Below are 25,293 nucleotides of genomic sequence, written 5' to 3' on the forward strand. Positions count from 1 at the left end.
ATTGACAAGATGGTACAGAACAGCTTAAAGAGCTATCAGAGATTAATTATGAATGCTAGTTTGAATCCTTTACAATATACATCTTATCAATATGCATAAAATGTATGCACTAAAGAAACATTTTAAAAACACATTAAAAGCTTACGGAGAATAACTCAGTCAACTGATGGCTAAGTCTTTATTTCTACAAAGCTTAAAAGTCGTGTGGGGAGGCTGGGGAAGGCACACTGTTTCTGGTCATTGGTCTTGAAATGAAGCATCCCAAAATGACATGTTATTGTAATTAATTTTTTTGCTCAGCCAACATTAAACTTGGCATTGTATGAATTAAAATCTCACGACAAATTACAAAGGCAGAGTTGTGAAAATGCAGTGTACTAACAATTTTATATTTAAGAAGGAGAATTTGTGGTAAGACAACGTTTCAAGTGACTATGGTTTGGAAATCTATAGTGAGCAAAAGTGGTGTGAAGTACACTGAAACAGGCTTTAGCCTTTTGTCCATGTATAAAGTGTGAGAATTATGAATGGACAGCAGTATAATATCACTCCACAGAACAGATACTGTTGCATTTTTATTCAGATGGATGTAGTATCATTTATGCATAATACTATATTTCAAGCTTAGGAACATTTCACGACCCTAACTGAAATTTCTTCTTCTACATGATCTTCTTTAGAGCCATAAATAACACATTTTGGTTACATGATGTTACGTAGTCAATATCAATGGTTAGTGTTGCCTGGAGAGGGCTTCCAGTTCAGAATAATGTGTGATCAAATGAATAAGAAGCTTTCCTGGGCTGGACAGGCAAAGAACCCAGGGCTCTGAGCATAAGACCCAGATCTCTCACTGTTTGAAGAGATTCCTCTTACCCTGACCCATTGCAGATTCTTTCTGTTAACAGCTGGACTCAATGTCTTAAAGCTCTTTTCCAACCTTGTGATTCTGTTATTAGTAACTCCAGCATAGGTATGTGTCTCTTCATCTCTGTTTTATATTTATGCTAGTCTGGAGTTGTGAGGAAATCTCTCTTATGCTGTATGACTGTCCTTTCCCATCATACAGCATAAGGAAATTAAACCTCACTTCTTTCATTGGTCCCTGCTGGCTCAATTAAGTGTTCCAGCCTCTGGATATCTTAACTGTTATGAAACAAACAAGGTTTTCTGCCTTCTACAACTCTACCTGTAGGTGCACTTACTAGTTTCATTTCTGGAATTAATAGGCATACTGTTTGGCATCTCATTATATCTATGATTGTAATGAACATTAATTTTGGATTTTGTTCACCCTGCAGTTGATTTTACCTGACATAGGATGAACTGATGCAAGGTTACCGTATCTGCTATCTTGGTTCTTAAAATCTGCTAAATCTATAGTTTTACAGGTCAATCAGCCTGCCTTGTTGCACACATTTGCAAAATTTGTAAAAGAGGCAGGTCACTGCTGAGACACTGCTTTCCAGGAGTAAAGAGAAAGGGTAAATTTATGTTTGTTTCTGCCATTGACAGGGCATGGCAACAAACAGCTGTTAGGTTCATTAGGGGTCATTTCATATAACATGCTTCATCTGTGAATTAGTATCCTTCTAGGCAGCATAATAGCACTTAATGGAAAGGATATATTGGCTCTGTTTCTGTGTCTCTTAGGTTTAAAGGGTTTAAACCTCTGGAGTATAATAATTTGGAGTTACTAATTTATCAATGGGAACTGGAATTGAATTAAGGTGCAAAGTTCATCCTAAAACAACATAAATGTACTCTTCTGTTGCATTTCATTCCAACAGTAGAACAGTTGATGGTTTGGTATGTAAGGATAAGTACTATAACATGATTAATATGTGTATGTTATCAAAACATTGTTAGAGCAGCAAGAACCTTTTAATGATAGACAGGTTTGGAAATTGGAATTCCTTTTAATTGGAAAGGATAGGGATTAGATTTCAGTTGAGTTTAATTGGCTTCTTTTCCTTAACAACAGTAGCTTATATTTCCAATTTAATTTTATTATAAAAGCTACCAGCATTTAAATGCATATCCAGAGTAGAAATGTTTTGTGTATAATTGTTTTTTCATGCCAAAACCTTTAAATAGATTAAGTAACTGTACCATCCTTTTAAAATCAAGTAAAATCCTTTTCCAAGGACACAAAGTTAATTTTAAAAGTAAAATTTACTTCATAGTAGTGTAAAACTTTATGTACACCAGAAGTTATCCTGCTAAATTATCAACTCTGATGCATAGGAATTTTTCTTGTGTGTTGATATTACAGTTATGCAAAATTCTATTCCTAGTCTGCCCATTTTAAATTATTTCATAAATCTAGATGTAAAATATACCTGTGCTAATGAGTAAGCAGTGACGGTGAAATGTGCATGTTGGACTTTAAATGAAAACCTTACTAGGTGGATTAATCGTATGAGCTCTGAGAAGTTAGAAGTCCTTCCTTTCCCTTTGCTAATAACTAGTATTTTCTTTTTTCCTATTTTTCTTGGAGAGGCTTGCCGAGTGAAAAATGACAATATGCTTGTAAAGTGTGAATATTCAAGTATCTGACTATTTTTACATAGAATAGATTAAATAAATTAATCTAAGTCTTTTAATATGATTTAAATGCTTAAATTTTTGTAATGCTATTTTCCATACATTGTTTATATTATTGTTCTTTAAATTAGCTCCTTGGTTTAATGCAGTTACACTGGTTGCTTGTGGGCTTTGAAGCTAGTGTCTCTGTACTCAGAATAATCTGTCAGTATGTTTGAACGCACAGGCTTTCAAGAATACACAGCATGACAATTGAGACAAGTCCTTTTTCTTTCTGTAAAAAATCCTCCAAAATATACTTTCAAAATATAATCCACCCTGCTGTCAAAATACCAGACCCTATTGCTTCTCACCGCAAGCCATGATGAAACACAAAGAAGAAATCTACTCAATGATCCTAACTGTCTTTTCCAACCTAAGTAATTTTATGAATCTGCGTTTCCACTGTTGCAAGGCACAGGTTTTGATATGGTTTGTTTACTAATATGGGTGATGCTAATGAGATTTACTACATCTGATTGCTTACGTTACATTATTTACATAAAATACAGCATTTTGCTAAACTACAGACACAATCTGGTTAATTCTGGCATTTATTGCTTCATTTCTTCTTGGCTGGGTAGTGGATTTTTGGAAATACCACTTCATGTGTTGATGACACAGCTTCTCCATTACTAAAATGTGGTTAATAATGACAGCATTTTTTTTTAACAACAGTGATGCTGAATGTGCAGACTATATCTAGATAATTTTTGAGTTTAATGGAAATATTAGATTGGTAAGAGTAAATTAGTATGAAGGGTCATATAAAGTCATGATGTGCTACATTAGTATTAACCTTTTAGTCCCTTTTCGTTTCGAATGTAAGAAAACTGAGGCAGTCAGTTGCTTGCATATTTATGCCTTTCCTAAATGTATTGCATATGAAAATGCATTGTAAGATTTTTTTTTTTTTTCATTTTTTAAAAATAGGTGAGCAAAAACCTCTTGTTGAGAACAGTTTGACATAAAATCCAACCTCGAGATAATGCTAGCATGAATTCATTAGCTGAACTTGGCTGAACTGATGTACAGTGGATTACTGGTGTCTTCTGAGAATGCATGTCCTCACCATACAATCCTTGAGACCCAAAATAGCATCTTGAGCTGTACCTGGAATTCAATAGGCAAATGATGCAGTTTACAATGCAGTCAGGTTACAATGCATCCTTGGAAGTGTTTTCTTTCCTTTCAAAGCATTATTAAGAAGAACTAATTAAAGCTATCCAGGCTAGAGGAGGTCAAAAAGTCATGCTCTGATGGTCATAATTATTGGGCAAAATGCATATGAAATAGATGAACTTCACAGTGAACCACTTGAAACTTCACAGATGATCACCAACTTATTTAATTCCTCCTGCAGGTGTAACTCAGTAATACTAACAGTGCTTGATACAATTTTACTTTCATTTCTTCTTTCGAATTGCACTGATTGTTTTTTTGTGTTAAACTAAAAACTAAATGCCAAAAATCTTGCTGAGTAAATGATATATATATGTCTGTGTGTGTATGTATATGTTTGTTCATATATACAATACATGCACATGTATATATAAATATGAAAATTCACACATACAAAATGTAAATGTATTATACACAAGTTATGGATAGATACAGAAATTCCTAATAGATTGTAGTCAAAGAAAAACTCAGAAGAGAAAATGTTTAGGCACATAAGGTGCACCATGGTCTGCTCTCTCCATTCAATAGTTTTTCTTAAATGTGAAAATTTCTTTTAAGAAAGTGTAGCCTCCAGTTTCCATGTCTCAAGATACCACCAAAGGACTGTAAGAACAGTGTTAATTCTATATTTGTATCTCTTTTCTTCTACTGCTTGAGGAGTGTTACATGATGCTCATGTGAGAAAATCTGTCTTCGCCTGAGGATTTCTGTATTTTTACCTGAGGGAGAAGCACTCTAGTGGTCCTTCTTCCACTAATTGCTGTTGACATATTTTTCCCATAACTTTTTGATGTGTCTTACATTAAAACTATTTGAATTGGTGAACAAAATCAAGTTTCTTTGTGTGTGAGGGAGAGAATGAATGAGGAGGTCAATACCAGCAAACAGAATGGCCTTTGACCTTGGCATATTCAGGTGCCAGAAACTGGGCAGGTGGAGTGTCTGAGCCCAGCTGCTGGATATATCCAGAAGCTGCATTGTGCATCATTTATTTCTTTTTGGTTTTATTACACTCTCTCTTTTCTTTACATGACTATTTTAATAATATTAATAAGAATAATATTAATAATGATTTATTTTTAATTATTAAACTCTTCTTATCTCAGCCCGTGTTTTCCCTTTTTCAATTCTCCTCCCCATCCCACTAGGGAGCTCAAGGTTACACTGCAGTATGCATCCTAAAATTTAGAATTTCTGTTAGAACCAAAGTGTTTTTAGATATTGCAGTTGTATCCTAAATATAACAGTACAGCATTGGAATTGAGAAGCACTTGAATGAAAGCATTTAAATATCAAGGTAAATTTGTGATATTTGATTTGTAACATAAGAACATAAGAACATGGAAAACACATTTGAGTTCAATGTTTAGTTTGAACTTAATTTCCATTTCAGCAACAGTGCAGAATGTTTTCCACAAAATTAGGAGTTCTGTCATGTAGGCGGGTGAGTTCTTGCTAAATAAAATAATGTATTAATTGATTTCCTAAATATTTTTATCGTCTGAGATGCTTGTGAAATTACATACCAAATTGATTTTTCTGAATTTCTATTATAACTGGTTTTTAAATCATCAGAGAAGGTACTCTCATGGAAAAAAGTGAACAAATAAAACCCCACAAATAAATACCCTTTTAATGTCTTTTATTGTAAGCGGAATTCTATTGTGCATAAAATTTTTTAATTATGTATTTTTGCTAGCCATACACATATATCAAATAGTAATAAATTTGCATTAAATTAAGCATATAGTGATAAAGTCCTCATTAATTTCTTAAGGAAGGTGAGCATACTATTCTAAAAGCAAGAAAAGTGATAATGAAATATTATGAAAATTAAATTTGTTACAGAGACAGCATATAATAGCAAGCATAGTGATTGAAAGTTAGGCTTTTTCAGTGTTTGTATGTTCTGGCGATGTTTTAGGGATGAGATTCTTCCAGACCCACACAATAATCTTGAATAAGCACAATTTTGGAAGAAGACTCACAGGTTTGTTTTTGTTTTGTTTTCTGGGTTTTTTTCCCCCAGCATAACATGTACCTTTGAAATAACTTCTGTTATGCCTTGTCAGTGGGGGTGTTTTGAATTGGAAAGGTCTGTCCAGAAGGAATGACTAGTATTTTACAACCTGTCACAATTACATGTTATGATTGAGAGATTTCGTATCATTATAGGATAAATGAATCGCTCTTTTTGACAGTGAGAAAAAAAGTTCATGTCAAGCACACTGGAAAAGCTTCAATGAAATATGAGTCTTGGAAATCTGTGCTTGCCAATAGCATAATGCATCCTTCACAGATGCCCAAATACAACAGCTGAGAAGCCCAAAAATTATTGGGCATGCACATAGCAATATTTTAAATTGAATTCTCCATCACAGCAAAGCTTGGCAAAAATAAAAATCATTAGCAGGTGTAGCTCATTAATAAGAAACAATCTCATATACAATTGTACCTAATTTCATGATATACAGTATGCAATGATTGCAATTATCCAACAACTTGCTATATTTATTAGGAACTGCTATATTATGGTCACTCAGTCTACAGAGAAGACATACAGGTTTGTTGCTCTGTTTAATAGTAACTCTTGTTTTAGTTTCTGGCGATTAAAATGTGATGACAATTAATATTAGGATTGTCAGAATAATTTGGAAATAAAGACACTGTACTCCACCATAACAGACATAAAAAATTCAGGTTAAATCTTTAATTAGTGAGAAGTTAAAGGTCCTCTCTACTAAAAAAACCCAGAAAGACCCTGTGTATAGTTGGGAATTTACTGATGTGGAGCAAAGTTTCTTGACTTAATTAAAAGTGTCAGTGTTTTGTTGATAAGTCATGAAAGAAATGCATAATCAAGCAATTATTGTTAAAGTAATTATAGTTAACATTACTTCTTGTTGAAAGAATGTATTGCATGGTGTAAAGTGGTAGACCATTTATCTTGCTTCAGAATAAGAAGATTGGCGGAAACCTTTGTGTTTGTTTAAAGCACTTCTAATGCAACCTGGGCATGCTTACAGGGATTGATTTGTCTGCTAAGTTTGTGAATGCAAGTTGATCAGGTACAGGAAGAAAGCTGACAACAAAGCTCTCATAGCCTACAGCTATCACTGGCCAATACGAAGCTGTAACATTGCCAAGTTGTCACATTCTGCCCTTAAGCATGTGTATAATAGTTTGATGTATTCCACTTATAAAACCATTTTATACAAGTTGGATTTTTAAGTGACAACTACATGAAATGAATTCCACAATTAGGTCTCTTTAACTATGCGTTTTGTAAACTGCTCATCCCAGGCAACAATTTCAATAGTGAAAAATTGTCATATCTATGATCATTCTTTGAGGTAGGCTAGTAATTACAGCATTAATGCCTTCTCCTTTATGTTACAGCTGCCAAAAATATGGAAACATGCAGTCGTGGCTGGAAATGACTTTTCAGCAAAATAATCTCAACTAAAAAAATATATGTGACAGCGGATAATGCTTTCGATAGCTAACGAATATGAGCTGTTGAATTGAAGAAATAATGAATGTACTAGGTCAGTCCACAGGACTAGACAAGACTAGTCTGTACAAATCATAGAGCTATTTAAAATGTTTCAGATGTGATCAGTTACCTATAGGTGGGGGTTTTGTTCTGGTTCTTTAATTTTCTTTTTTTAATTTTATTTAATTTTTTTTAACTAAGGGCAAGATTTCCTGTTAATTTACTTGTTCCCTCCCCCTCAGACTTCTGGTATGGAGGAATACTCTGGTAGCAAAATTGTGACATACACCAGCAAACCCTGAGGAGATAAACCCACCATGTCACTTTTGCTGACATGAGATTGCCCTAGAGCTATTCAAATTTAAGGACAGAAGTGAACAGTCCCAATAACCTTACAGATTAAAAAGCTTCTCAGAGATATCCTATGCTACCATATTCATTTGGGTTGTATATGAAACATGGTGAATTCAGACATGAAATAGAACTGATTTTGTCACACCAATGTGAATTCACTGTAATGAATTCAGTTTTATTGTACTACTAGATCTGTAGCTTGACTGGATTTAAAGTGATTGAAGAAGAATCTTAGTTGAGCCTCTGTATTGGTGTTCTATAGATTACTGTGTTTGATTTGTTGAAAAAACAAATTTTATGTAGTTCTATATATCTTACCTTTGTGGAACTCTGGGTTTTCACTTTTGGAATACTTAGTTTGTTTTAATTTGTTTAATTTGTTTTGATTTCATTTAATTTGACAATTTTGAAAGTGTACTATAACACACAGGTGAAGACTTTACATATATATATATACATAACTTCATTTGAACTGGTGTAATAAGAAAAAAAAGTTCTGAATATGAATCTAAAGACTGTAGTACCTGCTTGATTACATTCTTCATGATTTTTGGCTGTTTGGTCCCAGAGGGATATTGTTAGTAGCTTGCCTAATTCTGAGGCATAAGAAACATGCTCTTTGCAGTAGGCAGGACTTTCAATACCTTGTGAGTCATATGAAGGAACAGCACTAAGTAGTATTCCTAGAACTTTATTTGTCTAAGTAGGATTGCTTTCATCTAAATAGGCTTTAAAATGTCATTTATTACTGAATTTGAGTAATGTCTATATTCTTTCTAGTTAAAAATAAAGAATTTAAGTTGCCTTTGTACTTTATTTATTTATTTATTAATTAAGGTACTCAGATGTTTGTTGTTATATTTGCATTTCATCCAAAGAATGACAAATTAATCAATGAAAATCTTTCTTTCTAATCTGTGGTGCAGGCATAACCAGTTTGCCGGATATTTTTAAAGTGAGTTGATTAGAAGTACATTTCTGTTCTGTTTTTATATTAGTATTCACTTTTCCATTGAATGTTAGATTGTTCAAGAGAGACTAATAAGGTATAATATTCAAATACTCTGCTATATTTTATAGCATTTTATAATAGAATGTTATTAATGTGATGTATTTTAATACCTGGTATTGTGATGAAGAGAACATTCATGACTTAATTCTATAAGATGCTATTTCATATTTTAAGGTATTTTACTTTTAATAAGTTGTATAACTATACAAGTAAGTAAAGATACATTCTACAATCAGTGCTCATTTTGAAGTGTGTTTCTAGAGATACTGGGCCCGATGGATATAATATTTATTATGTCGAATGGATAACCCATGATAAAACCATTTAATTGATTCATGAATGATCTAAAAAGTTTGAGAAATTATTCAGAATTTGGCTTTGGCAATCATATTTTGATATTATTTGATAGGATATTTTGATGTTATTTATAAAGGTGACAGGGGTCCTTAAAGATGTAACATTTTTAATCCTTAATGACTAGTATGAACTTCATTTTTTGTCTTTTCAATTATAGTTGAACTAGAATTCTATTTTTATCCCAAAGTTAAAGAAAAAAGTATAAAAAAATCTTCCAATCACAGGTTGTAACTACTATTTGAAGAGTAATATAATTCACAGCTACACTATTTTATGTAAAACTAGTTTGATTCAGATAGTCTGAGAATGGAGGGCTCTGAAAATTAGTCCATATGTACTGAAATTAGCTTGACACTTGAAGGCACACATTCAGAAAGCAAAAGCAAGTGCATGCAAGAAAAAATCAAGTAGACTTGAGACTTGACTAGGCAGGCACTTTTTGAGATGCAAACAGTGACAGTATAAATTAGCCAGGTTTATAACGAGCCTGATTAAAATAAATCTTATTCTAGTCAGTAGTTCTTAATTTTGAAATGGTGTGGGGTTTGCTGAAGCTAGTTGGAAGTGCATGCTTACAATTCTGTAGACCTGAGAAATTAAGGAATTATGTATTTTGTAGTAGAAGTGGGTATTTTTAAGACATTTGACAAGTTCATGAATATTGCATATGGATTAAAGGTAAAATATGGCCAAATAATCGTTCCTACCATGTTTCAAAGCTATCCTTAGACAGTAAGAGAATTTATGCAATTTCTTTTATGTCCAGTCATCAAAGATACGCAGAAGATGTGAATGTGAATAGGTTTTATCTCTATATATGGGACCTGCAGTTTGATTCTTTTGTTCTCTGTCTAAAGTGGGAAAGAAAAAGAAAGAGAATGGCCTCAGAAAAATTGCTGTGATATGACAGGCTAAGAAAAAAATGGGAAGCATAAGCAGCAATCAGTGTTGTTACAAAATGCTGGACACTGCTCTTCACTTACAGCAGTGGTGCATTATGTAGATTTTAGATAGAAACAGTTGTTCGGAAATCTAGACATTCCTTTTGCCAGCACTGGAGCTCAGTTTACAAAGGAGACTGTTGCTGCAATGTTAAGTATTGAAATGCCTAAGCATTCAGTACCTAGGAGGAAAAAAGATTCTCAGGTTCCTTAAATGTTTAATGCAAAAGGCTAAGTACCACAAAATGGAGACCCATAACAGCCATCACACTTAGAGTTCTCATAAACTGGCCAATTTAGGGCAGGTGAAAAGAAGATGCACCTTTTTATATCTTGCCTTTTTTTCATGTGTATTTCTGGAAGTACCTCCACTTGTGTTGGAGTAGCTGGCAGGACTGTCTCATATTAGTATCTCTCTAAAGAATTCAGGAAAAAAGTGCAAAATGCCTGATCACAAGGTCTGGCTTCTCTGTGCTATTTGCAGTTAATTCTGTGGTTGGAGCACTAATGCTCTGCTCTTGATTCGTCCTCCAGGGAAAGGTATTTTGAATTTAGAGACAGGTCTGTGAAGGGGAGAGTATAAGTAATTCAGCTGCTTCATCTTGCAAGAAAAGTTAAGCGAAAGGTAGAAAGGTACAAAGAAAAAACTTCTCTCTAATGGGAAAAAAAAAATCTGAATTCCAGGTTTTGTTTTTCTGTTTGTGTCGCAGTCATTGGATTAAAAAAAAAAAATCTTTAAATCACAAACAGTAACATGGAAATAATAATGTTGGGGTTTTTCTTCTGTTCTATGGGGTAAGCATTAATTATGCCACAGGCTGCTCTGTATCTTCCTGTAACTGTACATAATATTGAGGCTTTGACTAGAGGTTCCATACCTACAAGTTTGCAAATGAAGGTCAGTATTTATCGTGGATGTGTGTGTACTTATCTTTTTATTTAATTCAGTCTAGCATGTCACTCTAATTGCCTGATTTCAGCCTCTCTAGATAGTAATTTTACATATACTGTGGTAGACAAAAGCAATATTCAAGGCTAGATTTTTGTGCTACCATGCATATATATGAAAAATTCATTAGACCTTTTTCATATTGATCATAGGATAGGATTTCATATTGATCATAGGAAAAATATAGCTTGGGTATGTGCTGGGTTAATGAGTGGTAGCTATGATGAAATATATAGTCTTTAATTGCTTGCAAGTTAAGTTCACAGTGTTGTGGTTATCCTGCAGTGTACAAACTGAAACCATCAAATTCATCTTAGACAGTTTTCACCAAATTGTCAATTTTAATTGCTGCTTCCAGTATTAGCAAAAAAAATCTGACACTTCTAAACAGCAGGACAAAATCATCTACAATTTATTTCTGTGTTTCAGACATACCTTTCTCACTGATTTATAGGTGGTGTGAAATTTGTGACAGTCACTAAAAGATATATGCCACTTGATATATCTGTAACAAATAGCAGGAAGAGATTGTATGCTGCAAGCCACTGAATGCTGTGCAAGCTCCATAAAAGCTTGTCTTGCAACAGGACATGGGTTGAATCATTCATGCAGTTTACTGAAGGGCAGCATGTGCACCCATGTGTATTGTGATCTCCTGCCTCACCAAGTGCAGTACTTAAGTGAACGATGATTTAAATCTGGGAATTTCAAAGATTCAGCTTCCAGTGGTCTTTGACAAGATTTCCATCAAAATCATAATGTGTTTTAAGCTTTGATGTGCTACCTGTGCTGTGGAATGTCAGCACATAATATAGCAGCACAATGAAATTTTATTGAAATATATACTAAGCACAAAATTCATAAACACTTGCTTATCCTATTTTAAATGCCATTGCCATCACTCACATATAAAATTTCTGTTTATATAAACTCCCTGTGTTACAAATTAAATGCTGAAAGAAAATGTCTCAATAAAAAAAAGATCTGCATCCTTTTATGTATTTGTGCACACATTCTGAATGGGTAACTGTGTCAGCTAATTTACTTAGTTTATCTATATAGATATGACCATTTGTCATAACAAGATTAACACATGACACAAGCATCTCTGTTAGGCATAATGCAAGCCATCCATTCAGAAAATAGGGCACTGTTACAGAGGGAAGCAAAAGCAGCTCTCTCTGAGGCATCTCACTAGTAAATCCAGCACTACTCTTTTATAATCTGAAGTTGCATTATTCCAGGTAGCATGGGATAGAAGAGAGCTGCTGTGTCAGTGGCACTGGCACTGGTTTTGTGAAGTTCTGAAGTGGCAGTTCCTAGACAATTACACAATACTGATAGCAGCAGCTAATGGAATTATAACCAGAGTCATCCGAAAGATATGGGAGTTTTCCCTCCACAGTATATTAGAAAACTCTCTTGTGTGTGGAGTTGGCTTCATCAGTTTCTGATTGTACAATCTTTTAGTGTGTATGTTTGTAAAAATCTCATTTTGTTTGGAAGTACATGCGTAAATGCTGGGTGGTGATATTTAAATGACATAGGAGAACTACTTTGTTATGTTATCCACAAAGGCTCAGTGCAGTTCATCATCTGGAATAAACTGTATTAAGGAAACTGAAAGCCTGTGCTTTGTGAGAGTGTGAAGTCTGTGTTTTTGCTAGCACTGCTCAGCTGATGGTGCACAGTGGGAGCAATACGTTGCCATGAATTTCTTGAGCTATTAAGAAAGGAGAAAGAATTTCTCTCATTTTCACTACAGCATCTAATTCTTGGTTTTCTTCCTGCATCTGTCTGCCTGTGGCTGCTTGGCAGGCAGAGGAATGAATAGTTGTCATCAGCACTTTATATCTAAAAGACGACAAGAAATACATCTCCAACCTGTTGCATTTAACTGCTCAGGCCAGTAATATTAGCCTCCTATAAAACAGTCTTTACCCTTTGTCTCAGACTTCCCAGGTGGTAACTCTCACTGTAAATGCCACAGCAGACACAAAATTTTCTCATCCAGCTTAAACCTCGCTAGTAGCTTCTCTGCCGTGAACAGCTACCTCATGAACTTTTGTTATTTGCCTATTCATTAGGAGATAGGGTCAAAGAAAGTGGAGAACATTTTAAAGGAAATAATGTAAATTATTCGCATAAAACAAACAAATAAAAATAAACTACAGAAAATGGCATGTATGTCATGAACAATATAGAAAGGATTTAATTGTATCATTATATTTTAGAAATGGGAGAACTTTTGTAGGGAAGTTGAGGTTAGGTTAAATGCAATTTTGAATTTCAGAGTCTTAATAATCCTTTTCATTCAAGTCTTGGTTGGTAGAAATGGGGAATCATAAAATGCTAGAAATATTTAACCACAGTATTAAAAAAAATTTTATGATGACAGTCTGTCTTCCTAATCGAGGGGGTATATCCCCATTGCATTACCAACTAGGTAATTAAAATATGAATTTACTGTGAATGCATTGTGAATACTTGATGCCTATGATGAATGCAGGACACTTTACTCTTTTATGTATTTATTTGCCATAAGAGCATAAGAGGCTTGGAAGACAATAAATCAACTTTTTGGTTTTTTGTGAGAAGCAAGTGGTTTCACTAATATAAGGGATTTAATTTTTACAGTGGCACAGTTTAATTTATTTATTATTTCAACTCACAGTCAAAATTTTCATTAATGTAACATGGTGAATGAGGGCAATGGTTTTAATGGGATTGGGGAAGAACAGAGAAGGAATGCCTATCTAAAGAAGGAACCATCCTTACTTCTAAAAGAACTTTACTCCTGGTCTAAAGCAAAGTTGTTTCCTTTCAGTAGGAATTTTGTCTACTGTGATAGTAAAAGGAAAGAGGAGGGAAAGCAAAGCAGCTGGGTTGTACTTCAATGAAGCAGATTTTCTTGAGTCTTGAGCCAGAAATAGAGAAATACTACTGTTAGTAGCTTCAGAATGGGTGGTTGGGCTTCTTGGTTGTTCTGCAATGGTGTATGTATTTAAAAACTGAGGTTTCCTGTGATATCTTGTCTGGATTGTGTTTTCTGGAAGAATGGGTTGCCTCCTTCCAGGAAGCAACTTGCTTTTTACTAAACTTGCATTTTACTAAGAGCATGCTTTGGGGAATTTGGCATAGTATGAGTAAAATAGTTGCTAAAAACTCTTTTGACATGAAGAAGTGTATAAAATGGATATTTTCTCAGTAATGGCATCATTTCTGTCTGGACTATCTTTCATTTTACCTCTCAGAATACATAAATTGGAAAAAATGTGTCCATTAGTACAGACCTGTGACTTTTCAATACTGTAGGTTTATATGTACCTAGTATCTGTTTTATACAGGGCTTTTATACTTTAAGGCTCTTTGTTTCCTGTATCCTCCATGATACAGACAATAAATTCATGCAGCAAGGTCCAATATGATAAGTTCTGATAGCAATGTGAATGTATTAAATATATCAGTATATGTCTAAGTAATAAAAATATGTCTGTGTGTAGCTTGGAGATTTCTGTTCATTTGAGTTAATCATTGTTTTTCCAGGAACAGCTGGAACAAACTGCTCCCTCTGTTTGGGCATGCAAAGCTGAAAAAGCAGTGGATGCAGCATTAGCTGTGTGTGGGAGAGAACAGTCCAACCAGCTTCTTTCTCTGTTGCATATCAAGACTATTTAGAGGCAGAATAGATTAAAGATATTGGGTGAGGGGCAGAAAGTGTTATTTGTCAAGGAAGTGTGATGGCTGCTAACTTGTAACAGAGGTTTGTGGTGGTACCATTATTAGCTGACAGGTGGCTGGCACAGCCCAGTATGATGAACCTTAAAAAAATCAGCTTTCCTTCAACAGTTTTCTCTGTTGAACTGTTTGGAACTTGAAATAGGGTTTGTGAAATGATCATATTTGTGTTGTAATGAGTTTCAGAAAGGATGAGAATCATTTTAGGTATGAGTTTTCTGATGTGATGCACTACAGTAAATTGTGGTACTTTTATGTGATGAAAAGAAACACTGAGATATCTTAGTTACATTTCAAAGACACTGTAAGTAGCAATGAGTAGATTTGAAAAAGAATTTTAAAAAAATACTCCTTTGATTGGTGGATGTTGTGCAAAACACAAGCACACAACAAAATATTAATTGTCTTGGATACTATGAAGCAACTCAGCTATCAGTCAGAAAAAAAGTTCTTTTAGTTTGTTTTTTATTTGTATTTATCATTTTTTAGTCATGATTTGGAGATTTTGTATTTTCACGGGAAAATAAAAGGTGAGACACATGCGAGAGAAACAGACCTGCAGATGCCAAGGTCAGTACAGGAATGGGAGGAGGTGCTCCAGGCACTGGAGTTGAGATTCCCCTGCAGCTGAGATTCCCTGTGGTGCAGACCATGGTGAGGCAGCTGTGCCCCTGCAGCCCATGGAGGGCCATGGTGGAGCAGAGAACCAGCTGCAGCCCATGAAGGACCTCAGGCTGGAACAGGTGTATGCCTGAAGGAGGCTGTGACCCTGTGGGAAGCCCTCACTGGAGCAGGCTCCTGGCAGGACCTCTGCACCCAAGGAGAGAGGAGCCCATGCTAGAGCCGTTTTCTTGGTAGGACTTGTGACCCTTGGGGGGACCCATGCTGAATGTTCTTGAAAGTTCTTGCAGTTCTTGAAGGACTGCACCCCATTGAAGGGAGTCACGCTGCAGCAGGGCAAGAGTGTAAGGAGTCTTTCCCCTGAGGAGGAAGGAGTGGCAAAGTGTGATGAACTTACTGCAACCTCCATTCCCCATCTCCCTGTGCTGCTGAGAGGGAGAAGGTAGAGAGATTGTGAGTAAAGTTGAGCCCAGAAAAAGAGAGTAATTGGGGAAGGTGTTTTAAGATATATGTTTTATTTGTCATTATCCTCTTCTGTTTTTATTGCTAGTAATTTAAATTAATTTCACCAAGTTAACTCTTTTTTGCCTGTCAGGATGATTTTTGAGTGATCTCTCTAGTAATCTCCTTATACATTAGGTGTCTCAAGAGCTGTTAAAATGAGATCTGACATTCTGAATTAAAATAAAACAAAATCACACACACACAAATAGCAAACAAAAACCCCCTCAAAAATACAAAACTAATCTTAGAAGACCAAATTGAATAAATTATCATATGTGAAACTAAATGAAGTCAGTTCCACAAACTTGCTCTTTACTAAAAGCATGCTTTGGGGAATTTTGCATAACTCGAGTAAAACAGTTGCTAAAAAACTTCTTTGACTAGAAGGATTATATTAAATGGATATTTTCTCAGTAATGGCACAACCATTTCTGTGTGGGCTATCTTTCATGTTACCTTTCAGAATACATAAATTAGAATGTAAACATCTCCATTAATAGCACCGACCTGTAAATTTTCATTTGGAAATGTCTGTATCAGAATATTTTATATATTGCATCTTCACAAAAACCCATAAATTAATAAAATTGATAAAAGCTTTCCTTATGAGATAAGTATTTTGGTATGTCCTTTAAGACAGTTTATATTTGTAATGTAAAACAATATAAAAATGGAACATTTTTAACCTTTTCAAATAAAAGCATTACAATGCGGCATTTTTCCATCTATTGAGGAAAACTGCCCCACTTTCCAACCCCTCCAACCTTTGACTTAATTAAAAACCACAGAACCAAAAACTTCAGACTTTACATATATTTAATTTTCTGCAATATTATGATATTCTAATATTTTTACGAAATTTGAGATCAGTGTATTCGTAAATGTTATTGCTCTGTCTCAATCTTTATTTGGAAATTCCATTTTTTGAATAACAGTCAAAGCAATATTGGACTACTGAGCCCATTTAGTTGTTTATCTGTGGAATCTAAATTGCTGGGAGCTGTAATTATTGGAGAGAGGTGCTAAAAATAATATTGACAGAAAGTAGAGCACAATATTGGTAGGAGTACTAGTGGAGGTGAGCAAAAGCTTACTCTGTTTTTAAGACTGGACACTGGACTGTGGAGAAAGAGGATAGGAAATAGGAAGCTTAAAGTAGTTGTTTAGAAGACTGTTGAGGGTGAAAGATGAGAAAGTGCAAAGAGATAAAGGATCAGTTGAACACTTAAAGAACCAACCAAACATCCTAACAGTTTAAGTGGTTCCTAGGGCATAGGATATTAAACAAACTCATTTAATCAATAAAAGTAAGAAAATTCTGGAAAAAATGGGGGAAGATTGAAGGATTCTAAAGCATTTGTCATCAATATGACTGAATTCTTTAAGTAATTGCTTTCAAAATAATGAGATTTTTTAGTAGTTGTTCATTATTGAATTGATTTTATTTTATGTTTTCCTTTTACAACAAAAAAAGGCAAAAAAAGACATTTTAAAAAGACCTGAAATCTAAAAAACCTAAGTATTTCAGGAAACTATGGAATTTTTACATGTTGGTTTATCACCACTGACAATAGAGGTCTATGCTTGTAGCTTAGGCTAGGTCTGGTGAAGGATCATAGATAAGAAAAATCCAACTGAGAGTATTTTGAACTGAACCAAAACAGATGCCTTGCTTTGTATATTTTATTAGTGACCTGGAAAAGTCATGCTGCAGACTGTCACGAGTGGAAACAGAGGGTATATAGATTTTACCAGTTGCCTAGGCCTATGGCGACTAGTGACCAAACCTATTCAGAGTGACCAGCACCCTAAAACCCAGTCTCACTCACAAGTCCTTATAAAGACAGCCGATTTATGTCTAATGTAAAATAGATTATGGTTTATTAGACACAGGTGAGAACGGAACAAAGAACTAGACAAATTTTACTACACAAAAACATGAAAAGCTATTCATAGCTAAAACAAACATATATATATGGTGCCCAAGATTGGGAGATTAAAAACAATGCAGCGCTAAAAATGAAAAAGGTACCTATTAATATTATTGTAGCTAGCAAAGAAGAATACAATTTAGGAAACTGAATGCTTCTTACCAAATCCAATTTTTGGAGCTGGGGATGCACCAGATCATCTCTCAATCCCTCGGGGAAGTAACCGCAGAGCTTGCGTCCAAACTCAGGGGAGAGGCTTTTCACGCTCCAATGTCCATGTAGAAAGCTTCTGCTTTTACTGAGTTTTTCGTGGTGTTTTATAGGGAAAAGAGTGTGTATTTTGCGGTCACTTGAAAATTATTCACATTCTCTCAGTGTCTCACTCTGAGTTCCAGACGCCAGCATTGATAGTCTGGATTAAGCCATTGACTTAATCTGAGCCATCGATCTTGCCTAGCAATCGGGGGGGGGCGGTGTTTGTCCTGCCACATAGACAAAATCTTTCTTTTCTAACCATACTTCTGCTTTTTTTTTTCCTGTCAGCTTCTGTAGTGGGTTGAACCTGGGTGGACACCAGGCACTCACCAAAGCCACTCTGTCACTCCCCTCTGCAACTGTACAGGGCAGATAAAATACAGTGACAGGTTCATGGGTTAAGGACAGGGAGAGATCACTCACTAAATACCATCATGGGCAAAACTTGTCGACATAAATTTGTTAGTTATTACTAACAAAATCAGAGCAGGATAATGGGAAGTAAAATAAATCTAACACCTTTCCCCCATCTTTCTCTCCTTCTCAACCTCTACCTCCTCACCTGCAGCAGTGCAGGGAGACAGGGAATGGGGGTTATGGTCATTGCTCCTGACACTGCTCAGGGAGAAGAGTCTTTCCCTGCTCCAACATGGGGTCCCTCCCACAGGAGATAACTCTCCATTAAATTCTCCAGCAGAAGTCCATCCCATGGGCAACAGATCTTTGCAAACTGCTGCAAGGTGGGTCACTGTTCCACAGGTGTAGTCCTTCAGGCACAGGCTGCTCCAACATGGGTCCCCCAGAGAGTCACAAGTCCTATCAAAGAAAATCTGCTCCAGTGTGAACTCCTCTCTCCACAGGTCTGCAAGTCTCTTCCAGGACCTTTGTTCAGCACAGGGCTCCCACAAGTTCACCGTCTCCTTTCAGGCATCCACCTGCTCTGGTGCTGGTCTCCTCCGCAGGCTGCAGGTGGATCTCTACATCCCTGTGGTCCTGCATGGGCTGCAGAGGCACAGCTGCTTCGGCATGGTCTGCACCATGGGCTGCAGGGAAATCTCAGCTCTGGTGCCTGGAGCAGCTCCTGCCCCTCTTTTTCACTGACCTTGGAAAAGATACTGACCTTGGTATCTGCAGGGCTGTTCCTCGCACATGTTCTCACCCTGCTCTTCTCTGGCTGCATTTACCTCTGTGCAATAACTTTTTTTTTCCTTTTTAAAGATGTTATCACAGAGATTTTGCTGCTGTTTCTGATTTGCCCAGCCTTGGTCAGCAGCACGTCCATCTTAAGGCTGCCTGACATTGGCTTTGCTGGACATGGAGCAAGCTTCCAGCAGCTTCTCACAGAAGCCACCCCTGTGCCCCACCCCACCCCCCCTAACAAAATCTGGCCGCACAAAACCAATAGAGCTACTAAACAAGGAAAATATTTCTTCTCTATAGAAGCAGTTTGGTGTGGTGCTGTAGTCCCTTCTCATTGTCCTTTATATGTTTCTGAAGCGCTGCTCAAACTATTTGTCTGAGATCACACAATAAACTGGTAGCTAGTATTTTGTTTCTTTTATCTGGTAGTATTCTTAAGATGTACAGAAACACAGAACAACAGAAGATTCAGCTGTATTTTTGCTGGGCACACAGATGTCCTAGTGACTGTGTTTTGCCGTATGGTGTCCAAAGAATGAGTTATATTAGAAGTATCTTGATTCTTCAAGACAAATTGCCTTTAGGAGGAAACACCATTGTTGAGGATAGATTATGCATATTTATCTATAGAACAAGAATAATAAGTTTATAGTGTGCACTGGACTCCATTTAATTTTTTTTTCTATTTTCCATAGAAAAGAATGTCTGAGACAGTAGCAATACATCTCTGAGCTAAACTGGTAAAACTAAAAAGTCCTGTTTTCTTATCTGGCACTTCTACCTGCAGAAACTCTGGGCAGAGGCTGTAGTTGCAGATACGGTTGTTGGTAGCAGAGTGAAAAGCATAGCTTTTGTTAACAAACTTAGTCATACTTAGTACTTTAGTCATACTGTTACAGTAAGAAAACTGTTTAAAGTCTTTATAAAACTCCCTCTTGCCTTTTTGCAAGTGATCACTAATGAGAGTCATGACTTTTGACAGTCCATCTTAGATGGTGCAATTCCACAGGCTATTGATTTCTGAGCATTCAATAAGTAATTTTTAGAGAACGAATTGTGTGAAGATTTTTTCTTTTTTGACTCGTACATATGGAAAGCCTCTTCTGTTTTAGTGAGTTATAAATAGAAAAGCAATATTTTTTCACTGAAGAACTGGATATATTTTGTTTCTTGACTATGTATTTTGGATATGTACCCAATAATATACACTAAATTGAACAGGTTTTGAATAAGTTTGCATGGTCAATTCTGCATAAGTGAAAACTGAAAAAAGCCCCAGTTAAATACAGCAGGATTTAATATTCTGGTGATGATGGAATTATATGACATTGTCTACTTAAATAGTTCTTTATTTGGGACCAGAGCCTTCAGTGAAGAAGAATACATTTATTCTTCTTCAATTAAGAATATGTGTTCAAATTGAGTATTTAAAATACCTAAGTACTCTGTAAAGTAGTAGTTTGTATGCAGTGCTATACACAGTGATATGAATCTGTTGTTTTCTGCACCTCTGAATATAATTTCAAGAGTGGAAACATTTCTAAATCTAGGAAAGGTTTACTCTGTTTACTCAGAGAAATGGAAGCAGTTTCAAGTCATATGAATTCTCAATTTCAAAGTACTTTTTTTATTATTACTTTGTTCAGGATATGGCTTAAGTACTGCTTTTACTAATTACTTAACAAGAAAGATATGGGTTGCTAAATCTGTGTGTGAGATCCCTTTTTCCCTGACATTTTCTCTTTAACTCCCTGACAACATTACTGTAAGCTAAAGGTTTTCATTTCTCTATTCGTGTTCTAATCAGGGGGTTTTGTCTTGTGAAAGAGGAGCATTGTGGAGTCAGATGATACAGATCCTCTAGGTTTTGATTTCTATTTAGACCATTTTAAGATCAGTAATGGCTCAAGGACTGGATTTTTCTCTATACTTTTGGGCTCTTCTTTAATCATTTCTCTTTTAAGGGCAGGATGCTGTTCTTGTCGCTGAAAATTAGTCTGTACAAACTTGCTAAGGTGGATTTCTTTTTGTTTGGGTTTTTTTTTTATTTTTTTGGTTTTTGGGGGGTTTTTTTGGGTTTTTTTGTTGTTTTTTGTTTTGTTGTTTTGGGGTTTTTTTGTTATGCAGTAAGCACTCCAGTTTGCCGTTTCATAAAGAAACATTTAAGGTTATTGTTATTTGTAATGTTGATAATTTTTGTGTGCCTTTTAGTATTCTCATGCTGCAGTATCACCCTTCAGTGTCATTGCTGTAATCTTGAAAAAGGTTTGATTTCTTATTTCTGTACTATTAGCTAAGTCATTTAAAGATAAAGTGTTTCAGTCTGGACAACTCCCAAATGTTTGAAATCCCCACTGAGTTCAGGCATTGCACTTGCCAGCTGAGGAAGATTATGGAGAAAGTCCGCCTGGAGTCTGTCCAGTTCACTGATTACAGAATTTTGAGGTGTAAAAATGCTAAAATGAGTTTTAAAAGACTCAGGGAATTTTCAGTCAGATTTGCACTGGAGTTGCTGCTGAATGCAATCAATAGGCCTCTCACTGCATTTGTGGTTTGGTTTGCCTGCACCTAAACAAGAGCAATATATGCAAAAAAAAATTGTGATTTTCATATTGCTAATTGGCCCTAAGAACCTATAAATGACTTTAAAAAACTGGTAATGGGTAATAAATTGTATTTACTTTAAGTAATTCCTACTTTAACAAGTTGCTATCTGAATTTAAAGCATTGATTATGCAGTCAGAGCATTTGTAATGAAACAGAGATAGCTCCTGAATAGGATAAGTAGCAGGCTTTTTATCTGGGCTTTCATAGAAAATAAATAAAAGATTAACTTATTGTCTTCTACTAAGCTTCTTGCTTGCTATTTTCCAGGGTAATATTTAAAATATGCTGGGTCTTTGGTGGCTTGCTTTTGAGCAGTCGTTTACTGACTCGCTAAGTGACAGATCTACTGAGTTAGAGGGTGGAAAGTGTAGCTTATAAATGGCTGGCAGGAAAGAGAGCAGAATTTGTAGCCAACACTGCCTAGCAATTCAAGAACAAAATAGACTAAGCTTATTACAGTCCAGTCTTACTTCACAGGACTACTATAAATTCAATCAGGGTACTTCTCTTTTTCTGACCTGGAAAAGACAGCATTTTGAATAGCCAAAAAGATTCAGGACTAGTATCCTGCCTGCTCAAATGTAACTACCTTCTGAACTCACAAACAATGTGAAAACATTAGCAACTGCTCATGCCTGTTATTTTCCTTTCTCAGAATTGCTGTTGTTGTAACTTCTAAATTCCCCAGAGGAGAGGAAGAAATGTGTCTGTTTAGACCTATCAACCTCATTTATCAGGCATTAATTTATTTCTTGTAAATTACTTTACATTCTAATTCTCCAGCAATAAAACTAAAGAAATCTGTGTATGGCTACAATCAAATTGAAATGGAAGGAAAAAAAAAAAAGCTGAATATCTGCCCACTGCCCATTCTAATGAGCTTAGTTCTATCATTAGAGTTTTATGGGAAAGCATCTGTTGATCAACCAAAAATGTGAAAATAAAGTTGGATTTCTGATCAACATGGTTGGAGTCCAGATTCGATAGGAACACATAAGCAGATTATGTCACTCACAGAATGAATGTGTTTGTTTTATCCATTAGGAGGAAATAGCTGGCGTGAAGTACTCGACAATATAACAAGATTAGCTGTAACAGAATTAGGCAAATGTTTCTTTCTAAATTACCAGTTCATAACTGTGTCTGTTGAAGAATTATATTTAATAACATTTTGCCAGTTCACTTTCCTATAGACAGGCTCACACATACTGTTACCTTTCCATCATAGTAATAACAAAATCGATTAATTTAAAGCAACTGATAATTTTTCAGTTTCCAACTGAATGTTGCAAAAGTGAATTTACTTATTTTAAATGAAGATTAGGTGTAGTGAAGTTGTTTAATTTTAAAAGATAACTCATTCTGTTAAGTTAGTACCTGTACATGGCATAGAATAGGTGTGGGGGGGGTGAGATGCAAAAGTAGCCATATTGGTTCCCTGTGAAATTATCTGCATGCCACCTTCAGTTATGCAGGATTCCAGCTACTTTAAAGGAATGCTGTGAAACCTAGTGATTCCTGTGACAGAAGGATGGGCCAACCCTTCCTCCATAAAACTGTTGAGCCCTGTATAGTGACTGTAGGAGACTATGTGGAACACTTTTGGACAAAACATTATTCAAAAGTAAATTGCTAACATATCTCAAACATTTGGTTTGGGTTTTTTTGTAATTATTTTTATAACTGTATTTCATTCTGATTTTTAAGAATTATTATGTTTGTGCACTTTTCAATTTTGTTCCCAGCACCAGGAATGTAGACTGCATTTTCTTACAGGTCTCTCAATATAACTTTTTGAATGTAGTACTTACTGAATTCAAACCTTGGGTAATGAAACTGCTGTATTAGTACTGTAAATAAACAACATTTTTTATATGCTCCTTAATATTCATATTCCAATAGAATATATATAAAATTGGATTGGTTTGAATTAATTTCTAGTATTTCATATGCTGGACTAAAATATGTCTTCTATTGCTCTTCTATTGATTATGCAGACTGTTTTGTATATATCTAGTTGAAGAAAAAAATTATGAGCTTCATTTGTGAAATCCTTCATTTTCAGCAATAATGGCCATATATAATCTTAAAGCTATTATTTGAATCCATCTCGTTACTTATTTGTAAAAGAAAAGGATATCATGTGTGTTGAGAACTGTTTGGAAACTAGCGTAGTTTCCTAGTTTCCTCAAGGACTAGTGCTTCCTGACACTTTGTCTTGTTTTCCACTGCAACACTGAACTGAGTAACTTCAAACTAGGAATAGTTGAGTTTATAATGAAAAAAAAATTACATTTTCCTCCTGGTCCTTTTTTGTTACGGTTTAAAGGATGCTACAGCAGACTTTATCCTAGAGCTTCTCTACCCAGCCTGGTTCAGCGCCTCAGTGCTCCAAACCCTCTGTCCCAGGGCTGGACACTGCACTCTCACCGGCCAGGGAGCCATAAGGCTGCTCTGGTTCGTCTGCTTCCACAACCGGCGATGATAAAGGAGGCGAGGAGGGTCTATGCGTTGTGTCCATGGAAGATGTTTATTCGCATGGTGCAGCAGAGGCCAACGACCTCCCCGAGGCAGAGATGCCTCGAGGGCGAAGGCCTCACATGCACAGCCACATGTGGAGCATAGACACATGTGGAGCATAGACAGCAAGATGGCGGAGGGTAAGGGATTTTATAGGGAAACAGAGAGGGGCAGGGACAGCACACAGGCCCAGTGACCTCTGGGCACAGGGGAGGTACAGGGGCGGAGTTAGGGTACAGAACCAATAGGGAAAACTGGGGGCGTGGCTAGGACTATGTGGAGTAGGGAAGGCAGGACAATAGGTGACAAGTACAGTCATTAAGAAAGGGGTGTGGGGAACTTGCAGCTATTATCACAATACTTTTTTTTTTTTTTTAATATAGATGTCATTATCTTTGCAGGCTAAATTCACTTTGTTTAAAATTAGGTATGTAATTTTTCATTGTGGAAATAATCACAATTCATTACAAGTTAAGTCAATGAGAGTTTCATTTTTCTTTCCTGGGTGGTGTAAAATGAATGTGAATTTGAGGCAATGAACTAGAGTTGGTGCTCGGAATCAGTGGAAAGATAGGATTGCTTTTTCCATTTCTCTCCCAATGCAGTAAGATGTTTATATCTTCTACTTGTAGTGATGAGAACAGGGAAAGGATGCATTGATTACTTGTATCAGATTCTAGAAGCTGTGATGAAGTCAACACCTGGTCATGTTTTACCAACATGGATCTTCTCTTGTGGTTTACAGACTCTCAGGAGCCAGCCACCCCTTGCCACCCCACTGTGACATGGATTCATGTAGCTCTGAGGAATTCTACCAGGCTGTTCACCATGCAGAGCAAACCTTCAGGAAGATGGAGAGCTACTTGAAGCAGCAGCAGCTCTGTGATGTTATCCTGATTGCGGGGGATCGCAAGATACCTGCACATAGGTAGGTGATAAGCATAAAATACTGAAATTACAAAAGTAAATATTTTGGATTTGCATATTTCTTAGAACAGTGTTTCCTGTTGCCCTTCATGCTTCTTCCTTCTTGCTTTAAGCACAAGTGTAAGTGGCTGAAAAAGGTGGATTTGAAGGTTGGGGCTTTGAAGGTAAGGTTT

At 35.9% G+C, this 25,293-nt stretch overlaps 1 protein-coding gene across 1 annotated transcript in view; it reads left to right on the top strand.

Annotated features, from left to right (window-relative positions):
* KLHL1 (kelch like family member 1) overlaps nt 1-25,293 on the top strand; it is a 192,374-nt gene that overhangs the window by 34,733 nt on the left and 132,348 nt on the right. The window contains exon 2 of the mRNA XM_085058588.1: nt 24,939-25,121. Coding sequence (XP_084914714.1) covers nt 24,939-25,121 — 183 coding nt within the window. The remainder of the gene's footprint in view (nt 1-24,938; nt 25,122-25,293) is intronic.

This window comes from Lichenostomus cassidix, chromosome 1 (genome assembly GCF_008360975.1).
Source record: "Lichenostomus cassidix isolate B80296 chromosome 1, HeHo_3.0, whole genome shotgun sequence".
NCBI classification, from domain to species: Eukaryota; Metazoa; Chordata; class Aves; order Passeriformes; family Meliphagidae; genus Lichenostomus; species Lichenostomus cassidix.